The 17,680-nt window shown below is 35.2% G+C and overlaps 1 protein-coding gene across 2 annotated transcripts in view; it reads left to right on the forward strand.

The window, feature by feature from the left end:
• The window catches only part of LOC143246614 (thyrotropin-releasing hormone receptor-like), a 110,714-nt gene extending 93,238 nt beyond the window's left edge, over nt 1–17,476 (forward strand). Inside the window, exons 3-4 of one of the 2 annotated variants that reach the window (XM_076493636.1) lie at nt 4,890–5,084; nt 15,279–17,476. In XM_076493636.1, coding sequence (XP_076349751.1) covers nt 15,352–16,947 — 1,596 coding nt within the window. In that variant the 5' untranslated portion in view covers nt 4,890–5,084; nt 15,279–15,351 and the 3' untranslated portion in view covers nt 16,948–17,476. The remainder of the gene's footprint in view (nt 1–4,889; nt 5,085–15,278) is intronic. The other variant, XM_076493637.1, reaches the window with a different exon arrangement.
• The last annotated feature ends 204 nt before the right edge of the window (nt 17,477–17,680 follow it).

Here is a 17,680-nt window from a genome sequence, read left to right on the forward strand (position 1 = left end):
TTATCAATACTAATACTTTAATACTGTTATAGTTACATCAGTGAGGTCAACAATACTAATACTTTAATACTGTTATAGTTACATCAGTGAGGTCAACAATACTAATACTTTAATACTGTTATAGTTACATCAGTGAGGTCAACAATACTAATACTTTAATACTGTTATAGTTACATCAGTGAGGTCAACAATACTAATACTTTAATACTGTTATAGTTACATCAGTAAGGTTATCAATACTAATACTTTAATACTGTTATAGTTACATCAGTGAGGTCATCAATACTAATACTTTAATACTGTTATAGTTACATCAGTGAGGTCAACAATACTAATACTTTAATACTGTTAGAGTTACATCAGTGAGGTCAACAATACAAATACTTTAATACTGTTATAGTTACATCAGTGAGGTCAACAATACTAATACTTTTATACTGTTATAGTTACATCAGTGAGGTCAACAATACTAATACTTTAATACTGTTATAGTTACATCAGTGATGTCATCAATACTTTAAGACACTTTGTCAACAGATCCATATATAGAATAACTCAGCAGTATCCTTAGGTACGTTTTCCATAATTACACCTACAGAATAAGTCAACAATACCCTTAGATATGTTTTCCCTAGTTGTATCTATAGAATAAGTCAACAATACCTTAGGGCACTTTTTCTATAGGTTCGTCGATACAGTGAAGTCTATAATAATACGTTTCCTAACAATACTTCCTGTTTTTCACATTTACTCAAAGTTCGTAATACTCCATCATTACCACATTGTAATAATACTTCAAACAGTAATAATAATAATTACTATTAAACACACGTCTGGAAATGGAAAAAATATTTTTTGTTAACAACAACATTTTAAGCAAAAATCTCTTCGTCAGATAATAAACTTGACAAAAGAAGTTTCTAGAAACATCGTTAGTGAATAACTTAAGAGAACGTGTATTTGGAAAATAATTACTTCTTCTACGTAGTAAGACGAGCTCCCACATTTTTCGGACTAGAGTTTAACAAGGACTTATTATAACTTATCTTTTTTATGTTCCACTTTCATTATCACACTTTACGTTGTAATTGCAAATAAACATATATTTTTCAACTTATTCAAAACATTATTGCTACTTGAAATCTGTTGCACTTTGGGGTTTCAAGCACTTTATCTGGAGGATAAATAAATGAAAATTTGTTCAAAGTTCCAAAAAAGGGTCACCAGATCCAAATTAAAAGGCATGGCATGGCCAGGTGGTTAAGGCACTCGACTCGTAATCTGAGGGTGACGGGTTCGAATCCTTGTCACACCAAACATGCTCGCCCCTTTCAGACATAATATGACGGTCAATTCCACTATTCGTTAGTAAAAGAGTTGGCGGTGGGTGGTGATGACTAACTGCCTTCCTTCTCGACTTACACTACTAAATTAGGGACGGCTAACGCAGATAGCACTCGTGTAGCGTTGCGCGAAATTCAGAACAAATTAGACTTACTTATTATACCTAACAGTTTATTACACAGATAATAAAAACAATAAGTCCTTGTTACTGTTTTTTTATGGATGAGAAAAAATATTTGTTAATGTTTTTACATAACAATTATTTTATATAAACATGTCCTTTTTTTTCTACTAGAGGGAGCTAATGTGACACATGAAAAAAAAAATTAGCGACCTAAATTAAAGTTATTGCGACTTCGGAAAGCAAAAGAGAAACACAGGGAACACAAGATAGGATGAACATATTTTCCCCTGGCTTATGAGGACATTTAAGCGTCATGTATTTTCTAAAAATAAGACCCGGCATGGCCAAGCGTGTCAAGGCGTAATGTGAAGGTCGCGGGTTCGCATCCCCGTCGCGCTAAACATGTTCGCCCTTTCAGCCGTGGGGGCGTTATAAATGAGGGTTAATCCCACTATTCGTTGGCGTTGGGTGGTAGTGACTAGCTACTTTCCCTCTAGTCATACACTGCTAAATTAGGGATGGCTAGCACAGATAGCCCTCGTGTAGCTTTGTACGAAATTCAAAAACAAAGCAAAAACTTGTATTCAGATAAAACGTTTAGTTTATTTTTAGAATTCTTTTGAAAAGTTAGAAAGAAATCTTTTTAGTAACGACGTTAACACAACTTAGTTATTAGAAGTGACGAAGACACCGATGACGTAAGTTCTAAATTAAATGTGGACTTATTGTGTTACTTTTTTGTTTTTAAAAGACATTTGTAATATGTGTCTGACTATAATTTATTATATATTTTTATATTTGTAAATGAAAGTAATATAACTGTTTGTTTCTATTTACTTTTTGTTCCATATTTAATTGTGATGATATAAAAACTGCTTCCATCTAACTACATGGTTCAAAGTTGGGTGATTATTTCTCTTGGGTTGGTTTGTTTCTGAATTTCTCACAAAGCTACTCGAGGGCTATCTGTGCTAGCCGTCCCTAATTTAGCAGTGTAAGACTAGAGGGAAGGCAGCTAGTCATCACCACCCACCGCCGACTCTTGATCTACTCTTTTACCAACGAATAGTGGGATTGACCGTCACATTATAACGACCCCACGGCTGAAAGGGCGAGTAGGTTTGGCGTGACGGGGATGCGAACCCGCGACCCTCAGATGACGAGTCGCACGCCTTAACGCGTTTGGCCATGCCGGGCCATTTCTCTTGGGAGAATCGTACAAATTTAAAAACGAATTATTCTGTGTGGATGTATACCGATCGCATAAGTTAATTTTATTACTTTTAAATTACTTCCCGACCCCGCATGACCAGTTGGATAAGACACTTGACTCGTAATCTGAGGGTCGCGGGCTCGAATCCCCATCACACCAAACATGCTCGCCCTCCCAGCCGTGTGGTCGTTATTATTGACGGTCAATTCCACTATTCGTTGGTAAAAGAGTAGCCCAAGAGTTGGCGGTGGGTGGTGATGACTAATTGACTTCCCTTTAGTCTTACACTGCTAAATTAGGGAAGGCTAGCGCAGATAGCCCTTGAGTAGCTTTGCGCGAAATTAAAAACAAACCAAACCAAATTACTGCTCCCGCCCTGAAAATGATATTAGATACTTAGGTACTTGACATTTTTCAGGAATCTTTTGAACTTCTAATAAGCTGACAATCTTCAGTTGAGAATTAGTTGTTGGGTTCGTATATTTAGAATAACTCTAACCTGATATGGCCATGTGGCTAGGGCGCTTTACCCCTCCCCATTTTGAGAAGCGGGGGTTCGAATCCTCGTTCCACCAAATATGCTCGCCCTTTCATCCGAGGGAAGGTTATAATGTCACAGTCGATCCACTATTCGTTAGTAAAAGAGTAGCCCAAGAGTTGGCGGTGGGTGGTGATGACTAACTGCCTTCCCTCTAGCCTTACATTGTAAAATTAGGGGTAGCTAGCGCAGATAGCTTTCGTGTAGCTTTGCGCAAAATTCTAAACAAACCAAACAATTCAGTCACGCAAAATAATTGTATCTTGTTTATATATGAAAGAGCTTTTACAGCTGGTTTAGCATTTAAATAAAAAAATGCTTGGGTCGAAATACATTGACAGAAAGGAAAACATTAACTCCATACCGTGTGGAGTTCTCTAAGAGAAAATATAATTACATTAAAAAGTCTAAAATTTTGTTTTTAGTCGAAAATATCATCAAATTTCTATAAATATTTAGTGTGCGTGAATAATTTTCATTTTTGTATAGAAAACTAAGTTCCATCATTTTTTTTGTAAATATATTTTTGTGCGTGATGACTCAAAAAAATCCCTTATTTTACTGTTCAAACATCTTTTAATAAATATAACATGAAGGCACGAAAGTACCAACGTTTTGTCATTTACAATCATTTATTTATGCAAAATTAACAGAAGAAAAAGATGCGTTAAGAAACTTTGAGTGGTTCAGTGTTATATCCTCCGCCATCATTAGCAGGACTTTTTCAATCGCGGTAAGTCTACGGATTTACAATGCTAAAATCAGAGGTTCGATTCCCCTCGGTGGGCTCAGCAGATAGCCTGCTGTGGCTTTACTATAAGAAAAACACACACAAAACACTTTTTTTCCATCTGCATCAAAGCCACTTCTGGGAACGTGTTCTACCATGAACAAGACCGAACTTATTTCCATGATATTTTTATACCAAGATGAACTCCACTACTGAAAACGTGTTCCACAATTAAAAAAGACCCAACTTCTCTCTGTGGTCTGTTTATCCCATGATAAAAGCCGCTCCTTAAAACGTGTTCCACCATGAACAAGGCCCGCTCATCTCTATATTATTTTTAATACCGTGATGAACGTCACTTCAATTAATGTGCTCCATAATAAAGAATTATTCTAGGATAACGCTTCGTCTTGACAGGTTTTCTTAGAGTCACGTGATCCATCATAATAATAATAAAGTTCGTTTCATTCAGGTGTCGTCCATGTATTTCACTTTATCCTTACATGGGCTTTCACTCATTTCTCTACCCTTAAATAATTGTTTTAGTTGGCCACAAATTTTAAGAGCTAATATAGAGGATAATTTTTAAACGTTGAAATCCTCTTATATAGTTATGATTTACAGTCACTCAGAGCTGCCTTTCCCCGCTAATAAAATCCTTTCGGGGATTACGTTTCATAGTTATGAGTATCTTTTATGGTTCAGTATAATGAAAAATTTTTCCGCCTTTCGTGCTTCATTATTATAAGCGTGTATTCTGAACATCACTATCCAAACTTTTATATGAAAATAGGTAAACTAGTTTTATAATGATGTCACTTGAATCTTGTCTTTTTGGGGAAACAAAAATAGAAAACTTTCGTGAAACAACAGTAAGCCTCTTTTTTTTATGGAAAAGTTGGCTTTTATAGTTACTTATATTTGTGTTTGTTTTATTTAGACCAAAGTAACATCGAGCCATTTGTTGTGTCCACTGCGGAGAATCGATTCCCGGATGTTAGTGTTGTAAGTGAGTCGGCTTACCGCTGTTCCACCGGAGAACTGTTTATTTGTGAAACGAACCATTGTTTTTGTTTTCCTCATTTCTGTAATTACGGAGTTTCATCAAGTACTGAGATTTTAAAGTTTTAATTATGTAAGTATTTTTATTTTTGAAAATGTTTCAAGCTAAACCTTATTCGTGTAAATTATTATTTAATTTTTCGCACAAGGAAAAAGTTTCACCATTTTCTAATATTTTATTCTTGTGTCTTAGTTGTACGTTTGAGGGCTTAAAACAGTAAATATCGGGATTCGATCTTTATGTCAATAACAAGTCTAGCATTTTCCAGCAAGAATTATAAAGATATCCTAGCCTTATTGCACTTGGTGCATTGTTACTATTTCGGTCCAATAAATCTAACCTTTTTAACACAAAATAACCACAAAAATATTTGTACTCTTGTAACAATAGTAATGTGTCTGGGGAACCAAACAACCATATATTGTTTTTCATAGATTTTTCAGCAAAATACTACTCACAATTTGGAGCAAAACGCGAAATTTGAAAAGAAGAAATACTAGATTTGATTAAAAACCGACTTTAATTTAACAATCGTGAAAAACTAGAATTCACTGATTCTGTTTGTCTTTATCTATCAGTAAAAACATTGAAAGACATGTAGCATTTGCTTATATTCTTTAATGATTTCGTACATTTAATTGTAAACGTACACATTGGAATTATCTGCTTCCTCTTGTATTTATCTCCATTAATAACACTCGGTTATAATTAGGTAGGCAAAGGAATAATGTAAGACCATAAGTAAGGATAAGAGTAGTGGTAGTGTAAGATAGAGTAGTCTGGAGTCGAGGATTCGAATCATAATGAAAAACCATAAGTAAGGATAAGAGTAGTGGTAGTGTAAGATAGGGTAGTCTGGAGTCGAGGATTCAAATCATAATGAAAAACCATAAGTAAGGATAAGAGTAGTGGTAGTGTAAGATAGGGTAGTCTGGAGTCGAGGATTCGAATCATAACGTAAGACCATAAGTAAGGATAAGAGTAGTGGTAGGGTAGTCTGGAGTGGTAGTGTAAAGATAGGTTAGTCTGGAGTCGAGGATTCGAATCATAACGTAAGACCATAAGTAAGGATAAGAGTAGTGGTAGTGTAAGATAGGGTAGTCTGGAGTCGAGGATTCGAATCATAACGTAAGACCATAAGTAAGGATAAGAGTAGTGTTAGTGTAAGATAGGGTAGTCTGGAGTCGAGGATTCAAATCATAATGTAAGACCATAAGTAAGGATAAGAGTAGTGGTAGTGTAAGATAGGGTAGTCTGGAGTCGAGGATTCGAATCATAATGTAAGACATAAGTAAGGATAAGAGTAGTGGTAGTGTAAGATAGGGTAGTCTGGAGTCGAGGATTCGAATCATAATGTAAGACCATAAGTAAGGATAAGAGTAGTGGTAGTGTAAGATAGAGTAGTCTGGAGTCGAGGATTCGAATCATAATGAAAAACCATAAGTAAGGATAAGAGTAGTGGTAGTGTAAGATAGAGTAGTCTGGAGTCGAGGATTCGAATCATAACGTAAGACCATAAGTAAGGATAAGAGTAGTGGTAGTGTAAGATAGGGTAGTCTGGAGTCGAGGATTCGAATCATAATGTAAGACCATAAGTAAGGATAAGAGTAGTGGTAGTGTAAGATAGAGTAGTCTGGAGTCGAGGATTCGAATCATAACGTAAAACCATAAGTAAGGATAAGAGTAGTGGTAGTGTAAGATAGGGTAGTCTGGAGTCGAGGATTCAAATCATAATCTAAGACCATAAGTAAGGATAAGAGTAGTGGTAGTGTAAGATAGAGTAGTCTGGAGTCGAGGATTCGAATCATAATGTAAGACCATAAGTAAGGATAAGAGTAGTGGTAGTGTAAGATAGAGTAGTCTGGAGTCGAGGATTCGAATCATAATGTAAGACCATAAGTAAGGATAAGAGTAGTGGTAGTGTAAGAGTAGTCTGGAGTCGAGGATTCAAATCATAATGTAAAACCATAAGTAGTGGGATAAGAGTAGTGGTAGTGTAAGAGTAGTCTGGAGTCGAGGATTCAAATCATAATGTAAAACCATAAGTAAGGATAAGAGTAGTGGTAGTGTAAGATAGAGTAGTCTGGAGTCGAGGATTCAAATCATAATGTAAGACCATAAGTAAGGATAAGAGTAGTGGTAGTGTAAGATAGAGTAGTCTGGAGTCGAGGATTCGAATCATAATGTAAGACCATAAGTAAGGATAAGAGTAGTGGTAGTGTAAGAGTAGTCTGGAGTCGAGGATTCAAATCATAATGTAAAACCATAAGTAAGGATAAGAGTAGTGGTAGTGTAAGAGTAGTCTGGAGTCGAGGATTCAAATCATAATGTAAAACCATAAGTAAGGATAAGAGTAGTGGTAGTGTAAGATAGAGTAGTCTGGAGTCGAGGATTCAAATCATAATGTAAGACCATAAGTAAGGATAAGAGTAGTGGTAGTGTAAGAGTAGTCTGGAGATGAGGATTCAAATCATAATGTAAGACCATAAGTAAGGATAAGAGTAGTGGTAGTGTAAGAGTAGTCTGGAGTCGAGGATTCGAATCATAATGTAAGACCATAAGTAAGGATAAGAGTAGTGGTAGTGTAAGATAGAGTAGTCTGGAGTCGAGGATTCGAATCATAATGAAAAACCATAAGTAAGGATAAGAGTAGTGGTAGTGTAAGATAGGGTAGTCTGGAGTCGAGGATTCAAATCACAATGAAAAACCATAAGTAAGGATAAGAGTAGTGGTAGTGTAAGATAGGGTAGTCTGGAGTCGAGGATTCGAATCATAACGTAAGACCATAAGTAAGGATAAGAGTAGTGGTAGTGTAAGATAGGGTAGTCTGGAGTCGAGGATTCGAATCATAATGTAAGACCATAAGTAAGGATAAGAGTAGTGGTAGTGTAAGATAGGGTAGTCTGGAGTCGAGGATTAAAATCATAATGTAAGACCATAAGTAAGGATAAGAGTAGTGGTAGTGTAAGAGTAGTCTGAAGTCGAGGATTCGAATCATAATGTAAAACCATAAGTAAGGATAAGAGTAGTGGTAGTGTAAGAGTAGTCTGGAGTCGAGGATTCAAATCATAATGTAAAACCATAAGTAAGGATAAGAGTAGTGGTAGTGTAAGAGTAGTCTGGAGTCGAGGATTCAAATCATAATGTAAAACCATAAGTAAGGATAAGAGTAGTGGTAGTGTAAGATAGAGTAGTCTGGAGTCGAGGATTCAAATCATAATGTAAGACCATAAGTAAGGATAAGAGTAGTGGTAGTGTAAGAGTAGTCTGGAGTCGAGGATTCAAATCATAATGTAAGACCATAAGTAAGGATAAGAGTAGTGGTAGTGTAAGATAGAGTAGTCTGGAGTCGAGGATTCAAATCATAATGTAAGACCATAAGTAAGGATAAGAGTAGTGGTAGTGTAAGATAGAGTAGTCTGGAGTCGAGGATTCGAATCATAATGTAAAACCATAAGTAAGGATAAGAGTAGTGGTAGTGTAAGATAGGGTAGTCTGGAGTCATGATTCGAATCATAACGTAAGACCATAAGTAAGGATAAGAGTAGTGGTCTGATAGATAGAGTAGTCTGGAGTCAGGATTCGAATCATAATGTAAGACCATAAGTAAGGATAAGAGTAGTGGATAGAGTAGTCTCGAGTCATGATTCGAATCATAACGTAAGACCATAAGTAAGGATAAGAGTAGTGGTCTGATAGATAGAGTAGTCTGGAGTCATGATTCGAATCATAATGTAAGACCATAAGTAAGGATAAGAGTAGTGGATAGAGTAGTCTCGAGTCATGATTCGAATCATAACGTAAGACCATAAGTAAGGATAAGAGTAGTGGTCTGATAGATAGAGTAGTCTCGAGTCATGATTCGAATCATAACGTAAGACCATAAGTAAGGATAATAGTAGTGGTCTGATAGATAGAGTAGTCTGGAGTCGAGGATTGGAATCTCCTTCAACAAACATTCTTACCATTTCAGACGTAGGAGCGTTATAATGTGTGAGATGATTAATCCCAATTTTCACTGGTAAATAGGTAGCTCAAGAGTGGGTGGTGCTTTCCCTCTAATCTGTCGTTACTAAATTAAGGACGGCTAATGCATAATAATTCTGATGTAGCTTAAAACGAAACTAAAAACAAACCAGCCCTTCCAGAAAACGTGACGATACCTTAACTGTAAGCAAACTATACATCAATGGAGTTTTAACTTCTGAATTTATAAGGGTTTTTACAAAGTGTAAACAACAATGATATCCTCGAATATATTGAATTATATATGATTAATATCATTTTACTAAATGTTTTTAAACTAGACAATACTGAGTCTTGTAAGAGAGCAGTAATCTTGGGAAACCTCCTTGTTACAATTCCTTACTCGTTGAGTTCTTAATAATGTATATATCCTTCGTAGTTTCTATCTAATCATGTTCATTTGTTGTTATTTAATAGCATATGTAACCTTCATAGTTTCTATCTAATCATGTTCATTTGTTGTTATTTAATAGCATATGTATCCTTCATAGTTTCTATCTAATCATGTTCATTTGTTGTTATTTAATAGCATATGTATCCTTCATAGTTTCTATCTAATCATGTTCATTTGTTGTTATTTTATAGCATATGTATCCTTCATAGTTTCTATCTAACCATGTTCATTTGTTGTTATTTAATAGCATATGTAACCTTCATAGTTTCTATCTAATCATGTTCATTTGTTGTTATTTAATAGCATATGTATCCTTCATAGTTTCTATCTAACCATGTTCATTTGTTGTTATTTAATAGCATATGTAACCTTCATAGTTTCTATCTAACCATGTTCATTTGTTGTTATTTAATAGCATATGTAACCTTCATAGTTTCTATCTAATCATGTTCATTTGTTGTTATTCAATAGCATATGTATCCTTCATAGTTTCTATCTAATCATGTTCATTTGTTGTTATTTAATAGCATATGTAACCTTCATAGTTTCTATCTAATCATGTTCATTTGTTGTTATTTAATAGCATATGCATCCTTCATAGTTTCTATCTAACCATGTTCATTTGTTGTTATTTAATAGCATATGTAACCTTCATAGTTTCTATCTAATCATGTTCATTTGTTGTTATTTAATAGCATATGTAACCTTCATAGTTTCTATCTAATCATGTTCATTTGTTGTTATTTAATAGCATATGTAACCTTCATAGTTTCTATCTAATCATGTTCATTTGTTGTTATTTAATAGCATATGTAACCTTCATAGTTTCTATCTAACCATGTTCATTTGTTGTTATTTAATAGCATATGTATCCTTCATAGTTTCTATCTAATCATGTTCATTTGTTGTTATTTAATAGCATATGTATCCTTCATAGTTTCTATCTAATCATGTTCATTTGTTGTTATTTAATAGCATATGTATCCTTCATAGTTTCTATCTAATCATGTTCATTTGTTGTTATTTAATAGCATATGTATCCTTCATAGTTTCTATCTAATCATGTTCATTTGTTGTTATTTAATAGCATATGTATCCTTCATAGTTTCTATCTAATCATGTTCATTTGTTGTTATTTAATAGCATATGTATCCTTCATAGTTTCTATCTAATCATGTTCATTTGTTGTTATTTAATAGCATATGTATCCTTCATAGTTTCTATCTAATCATGTTCATTTGTTGTTATTTAATAGCATATGTATCCTTCATAGTTTCTATCTAATCATGTTCATTTGTTGTTATTTAATAGCATATGTATCCTTCATACACTTTCTACTGCCCTTTTTACTTAATTTTGTGTAGCCTTCATGGCATTTTATTTCTGTCACTTTACTTTAGATATAAAGACAACACGTATGTACATACATAAATTAAGTAAAATAGTTCAGCGATAATTTTAAAAGTTTTAGTTTCATTCTAAATGGAGATCATTTTATCTTATTCAAATATATAGTTAAAATTTGGAACTTAGCATGACCCAGTGGTTAGCTTGCTCAAACTGTGAATTCGAGGGTTCATAGATATGCTATAAAGGTGACGGTCAATTGTAACTCGTCAGTCAGATAGGAGTAGCCCAAAAAGTTGAGGGTAAGTTGTTTTTTTAACTGTCTAACTGCTTTCCCTCTGTTCTCTTAGTTAAAAATCATGGATAACTCCTAGTAGATGATACTTTGTGTTACTTTACGCGAAATTCTGAAAGTAAAGTTCACTTAAGTTACAGTTTCCCACGTTTTGAACTTTCAAAGGTACTGCTTGCATATCAGGCTGTTAGGGCTATGTTTACTTAGCATATAATGAAACCAGACAAGTCATATTTACTTTAATTAAATTGTTTATCTCTACCGAAACCGTTTACGTTTCTCTTTATCCATTTTTAGTTATGAACCACCTCCAATTAGAAACCAACAGTATTCATACTTCGTTACTTCTTGTTTGTTTTGAATTTCGCGAAAGCTACTCGAGGGCTATCTGCGCTAGCCGTCCCTAATTTAGCAGTGTAAGACTAGAGGGAAGGCAGCTAGTCATTACCACCCACCGCCAACTCTTGGGCTACTCTTTTATCAACGAATAGTGTGATTGACCGTCACATTATGACGCACCAACAGCTGAAAGGGCGAGCATATTTGGTGTGAGGGGGATTCGAACCCGCGACCCTGGGATTACGAGTCGAACGCTTTAACACGCTTGGTCATGCCGGGCCCGTTACTTCTTAAAGTGAGTTTCACTTGGTTTAAAATGCTTTATCAGATAAATATCAAACAATGAAATAGTAATCACTGTGATAAATATTGGCGTAATTTCTTTATAATACTTAAAGCTAAATTAATGGGACAACTATGAAAATCTTCACTTACGTCTGTTTGTAGAGACGATTGTTAGAATACTATAGAAAGAATTAAATTATTATAAAACTATCTTTTAACAGCATTCATTTGTTTGTTTGTTTTGGAATTTCGCACAAAGCTACTCGAGGGCTATCTGTGCTAGCCGTCCCTAATTTAGCAGTGTAAAACTAGAGGGAAGACAGCTAGTCATCACCACCCACCGCCAACTCTTGGGCTACTCTTTTACCAACGAATATTGGGATTGATCGCCACATTATAACGCCCCCACGGCTGGGAGGGCGAGCATGTTTGGCGCGACTCGGGCGCGAACCCGCGATCCTCAGATTACGAGTCGCACGCCTTAACGCGCTAGGCCATGCCAGGCCTAACAGCATTCAGAATTTAATTTTTTTTCAGTTTTACAGACAAATGTTATTCTTATGTAAAATAAAAAAACAAGAGGGAATCTTCTATATCCACCGGATTTGAGATTATTTTAGGCAGGATTATAATAATGATGTTATTAATTAGTATAGGTATAAAGGTGTTCCTTTATATTGGTTTAATTTTGGTTTTAGTTGTTGCATACGTAGGGCTTCTTAAATTTTGGATTTGTTTATATTTGTTTCCCTACTTAATATCTGGGTTTTTTATGGTCATGCTGTGTTTATTTGACTTGCAGTGTTCAAAAACGTGTGAAGATTTTTTGTTGTTGTTCTTTGAATCTAGTTTCCATTTTACTGCTTGTTTCTCCAATATAGAAGTTGTAGCAGCTGTTACATTACATTTAATAAATCATATTGGTGTTGTTTTTCAGTGTAGTTTTTACATACCAGCCGTTCTGAGTTACGTTTTTATTTCAAGTGGGTTTCTCATCATCTAAGATTATAATAAATTTACCCATGATATTTTTTTCTTTCATATTTATTAGCGTGAGGCACTCTTACACCCAATTCAATTTTGTCAGGATCTCTATCACCTTGTTCTCAAACTGATTCTTTTAGGCCAGATTAAAGTAAATTAATCTATAAGACCTTTGACGTGATCAAATACATCAGTAAAATGGTTTGACCTCTTGAGTACAAAAAACTGTAATTATATTTAAATCGGTCAAGAGTTACCAGAGCAATGAGTTTTAAAGTTTCTACTATAAGCCATTATGCCGCGGCTAAAAAAATGGACACATTTGCCTATATATATTGTAAAACATCAGATTGGTGGTTATAGATTAGTAACGAAGTTAAACTCTGTAATATGAATAGTACTTTACATTCAGCTACGATTCCAGTGAAACAAAACACCAAACGTCTATTGGTCGATTGTTCAATTTACCAACAATTTGTTAGCTTCTGAAACGATGAATATCCAACAACAATCTCACATTCTAACAATCAACTTGAAATAATTACATTCTGTAACACAAATTTTGTTCCTGGATAGTATGTATTATTTCTTAATTGCTTATGTTGTAAAAGTACAGAAAATGGACATTATTCCCTGCAAACTTTGCTTTTGTGACCTGAATAATGAAATTTAGAAATTAACCTATTTTCTACATAAAAACGGGCAAATTTGCACATTTTCATTTACATAATGTCTGAATAAAACAACATATGAATCAAGACTTACATGTATTTATACTAAAGTTATACAAAAATGTTTAGAAGTGAGTAGTTTTTCGAGATTTGCGACTGTAATGTAAATCACTTTCACGTATCAGCCTCCAAATATAGTCTCCCATCATGTTTTCGTTATACGCTCCCACGTCACAAATGCGAAGTTTAAAGAGAAAAAGAGGTATTTTCCATTTACTTTAGGCATAAGTAGTTGAGAAATAACACTTTCTGACCAGACACAAGAAAAAGTAAAAACTTTGTCACATCGTGTTATAAGCGTTTCGCTTCTTCGTTGAACTAAGAATGGCTGAAGATCAAAGTCCAATTCCAACTAGAACCTGGAGAAGTCCAATTTGATCGTTAAATTGCTTTGAATTAAAGCATAAAAACTAATTGAATATTAAACTAAATTATCGTGTGCCCTGTTCAATGATATTAACATAGTCCAATGAAGCTGTGACGTGTTCGTTGAAAAATAAGATATATTATGAACACTAAATCATGGTGTGCCCCCCTCCAATCCAGTAGCCAACAAATTCGCTTTTCTACCTTTTAAAAATTTGACAAAAACTTGTGGAGAGGATGTGTTGTCAAGCAAATAATAGTAAGTATTTGTTTGTTTTTGAATTTCGCACAAAGCTACTCGAGGGCTATCTGTGCTAGCCGTTCCTAATTTAGTAGTGTAAGACTAGAGGCAAGGCAGCTAGTCATCACCACCCACCGCCAACTCTTGGGCTACTCTTTTACCAACGAATAGTGGGATTGACCGTAACATTACAACGCCGCCACGGCTGAAAGGGCGAGCATGTTTGGCGCGACGGGGATGCGAACCCGCGACAATAGTGAGGAAATCTCTCGAGCCCCTTCCAGATTATTAAGACCATCCTAATGGGTGTGCTTGGCGTCCATGATTCTTGAATACTAAATTAGTTCACGTATTGCTGTGTATTATTCATGAATATTATATTAGATTATGTTACGATGTGCATTGTTTATGAGCACTAAATTATGATATGATCAGTTCGTTAAAAGGACATGACGTCACAAACTTACGAGAACTGAAATAGACGAAGACTCATTTTGAACTAAATAGGGCAGTTGTAATTAATTGTTTAATGGCGCCATGGAAAACAATAAGGACTGAGATACGTTTTACCTGGTTCATTCTGAATCTACCTCAACTTCGAAAAACAAAACCAGAAAAAAAGAATGAATGAATGAAATCTAATTGTGGATAAGCAATTTAGAACCGTTACTTTTCTCTTAAAGAACATCAGTGTAAAGAAAACGTACCAAGAGTGAACTCTGGTTTGTAGGAAAACGTTAATGAATAACAAATTTCACTCGGTCAAAAGAGTCGAGCTTTTCTAGCATCCAGGCTTCGGATTTTCTGCCTTTTGATTGCTTAATAACTCAACCGTTAACAGATAAGAGTAGTGTCTTGTTTATGTTGAATTCTGTAGGTTTTGTTATATGGAGTAAGACTAAAGCCAGTAATCCAGCAATAACGTAAATTTTTTTACGAGGTATTTTACGAACTCCAAATTGACGATTTGCTGTGAAGTATAACTTATTACCATATCCTGTTTAATGTATCAATCAATAAAAAAATTGTTATGTTAAAAACTACTATACTTAAACATTTATTATTTTTGTTCCTTATTTTGAAGAAGGGTGTTTTTGATTATTCTGCTAAAGGTATTATTAATTTTGTATCATTAATGAGTTATTCTACTCGTCTATTTATTATAAATTAATCGATTCGTTTTAAATACTTGTGTATTGTTAAGCATTTGAATAAGAATTTCTAACAATTTTGTTCGTTTTTTTTTGTTTCTTTCAAGCCTCAAGAGAAAGAAGATAAATAGATTTCATGCAAAAACTCCTCTTAAAATCAACCACTGAGGATACATAACAATGACTTTCCAACGCCCAAGTTCAGCGAACTGTTCAATCACAAATGGAGGGTTACCATTTCTTAACTGTTCTTCGCATACCGTCGCCACCTGTTTCTTCTCTAACTGCACTCAGACCTGGACCACCTCTGGTCTGATTCTCGAAAACGTTTCTAGTACCATGAAGGGTGAAGAACTGGATGGCGGAGTAGATGAAGAGTTTGAACTGTTCCGAGAACAGAGTCGTTTCTGGATTCAGCGAGTCCTGGTTCCAATTATCTTAATCATTGGTCTCATTGGAAACACTGTGACGATCGTGATAATGACCAGGCGGCGCATGCGCTCTTCTACCAATAACTACTTAGCAGCTTTAGCTATTTTTGACATGGTGTACCTAATTTGCGTTTTCGGTCTTTCACTCTTTCATTATCCAGGGATCCAGGACCCCAGATACGTCATCTACTGGCACATTCGACCCTTCGTTATCATGTTAACTGACGCCTGCAGTAACACATCAGTTTGGCTAACAGTAACTTTCACGATAGAGAGATACATAGCAGTTAGCCATCCAATCAAAGGAAAGATATACTGTACGGAGTCCAGGGCAAAGAAGGTCATCGTTTGTGTTTCTTTGATTTGTTTCTTCTTGACCCTACCAACACCATTTGAGTGGACCGTCATCGAAATCACTGACGACGAGACCAACGAGACAACAGTCTCTATGGATTTCTCAGATTTTGGAAATAACAATCTCTATAAAACCGTTTACTACACCATGACGGCCATCGTGTTCGTCTTTATACCGCTTTTCCTACTTGCCGTGTTTAATTCCTACCTCATCAGGTCGGTTCACCTTTCCAAGATTCAGAGGAACACCATGACCCATCTCAGGGAGTCGAGAGATTCTCTCCAGCAAGAAAATAAGATCACGGTCATGTTAATAGCAGTGGTAGTATTGTTCTTTATGTGTCAACTTCCAACAGCAGCCATCTTGGTCTATACATCCTTGCACGCAGTCAATCCTCATACCAACAAAGAAGCTCTCCTCCAAGGACTAGGTAATATATTTAACTTTCTTGTGTGTATCAACGCGGCCGGAAATTTTGTCTTATACTGTTTACTCAGTCAGAAGTATCGACGGACTTTTCTTCAGACTTTCTGTCCGTGTATCAAAAGCAAACTGGTCCGCTTGCAGTCAGCGTACCAGAGATCTGCCTACAGTAACGTCAGAGATAAGTCGCAAGTGTCCAGGAGTACTGATGTCCGGCAAACCGGATATGACAGCAAAACATTTGGAACCAGCGGGGAAGGCGAGTCAAAAAATTGTGATTTTTCGGACACCCCCCGCAATAGGTGGAGAACTGAAGAAGGAGAGAGTTTCTCTCTCCTCTCTTTAACGAACAAACAAAGACATCGCTTTGAAGAAGAGATATCGAAATCGGAAAAACGAAAGAAGCTCCCGTCGATTTTTAATAACCAGTGGAGAAAGATGTTGAGGCAGGACGAGACAAGAATGAGTAATAAGGAGAAAACTGTTACATTCCAAACAGATAACGATTCAGTCACTCTAAACTCTCCAGAGGGCGTAATTTCAATAAACGTACACTCAACGGTATAATATTTCGGGGTATTTTTTTTACTCCGCACGTTATATTTACATTCGCCATTTTTTAGAGCTGATGACGTTCTCTTAACAAAACCAAATATATGAAAATATATTCCGCTCTTTTCTTTCAAATATTTCTTTGATTATATAGGATGATAAATAAAGATGTTGTCTTAAAATAAATGCGTTATTATACGAAAAGAAATCTTTGAAATGAAGTTGTTGAGAGTTTTGGTTTTGTTTTCTTTAAAACAGTATTACTTATTTTGACGTCTCCTAGGACTTGAAAGATGGATATTAGCACCTAGGTTTGAAACGAGGTTTTGGTAAGATTTTGATTATGATACTGTTATGGAATGAAGCTTTGATGACACTGTTGTAATACTGTTGTCGTTAATATATCATATTAATCCAAGGTACTTTGTTGTAGTGACATCAGCATTGTTGTGAATAAGTGACAATATTACATGTTAAGAATCTTCGTTAATCATTATGTAGATAAAATAAAGAGTTATAGAGATGTGCTGATAGAATGTCAAAACAACTGTGTTAATAAACTATGGCTTATGGTAACGTGGTAATAACGTACAGGTTATTGTTATTGGAAATTATACAGATGTTGTGCCAACAACGTGCGTTAAAATTAGTGTTAACAATATGTTTAATTGATGTGAAATCCTTATCCTTGTATGCAAAGTTTATTATTTAAAGAAAATCAAAATACCCGTAGTGAAACCCAACAAAA

This window comes from Tachypleus tridentatus, chromosome 3 (assembly GCF_004210375.1).
Source record: "Tachypleus tridentatus isolate NWPU-2018 chromosome 3, ASM421037v1, whole genome shotgun sequence".
NCBI lineage: Eukaryota > Metazoa > Arthropoda > Merostomata > Xiphosura > Limulidae > Tachypleus > Tachypleus tridentatus.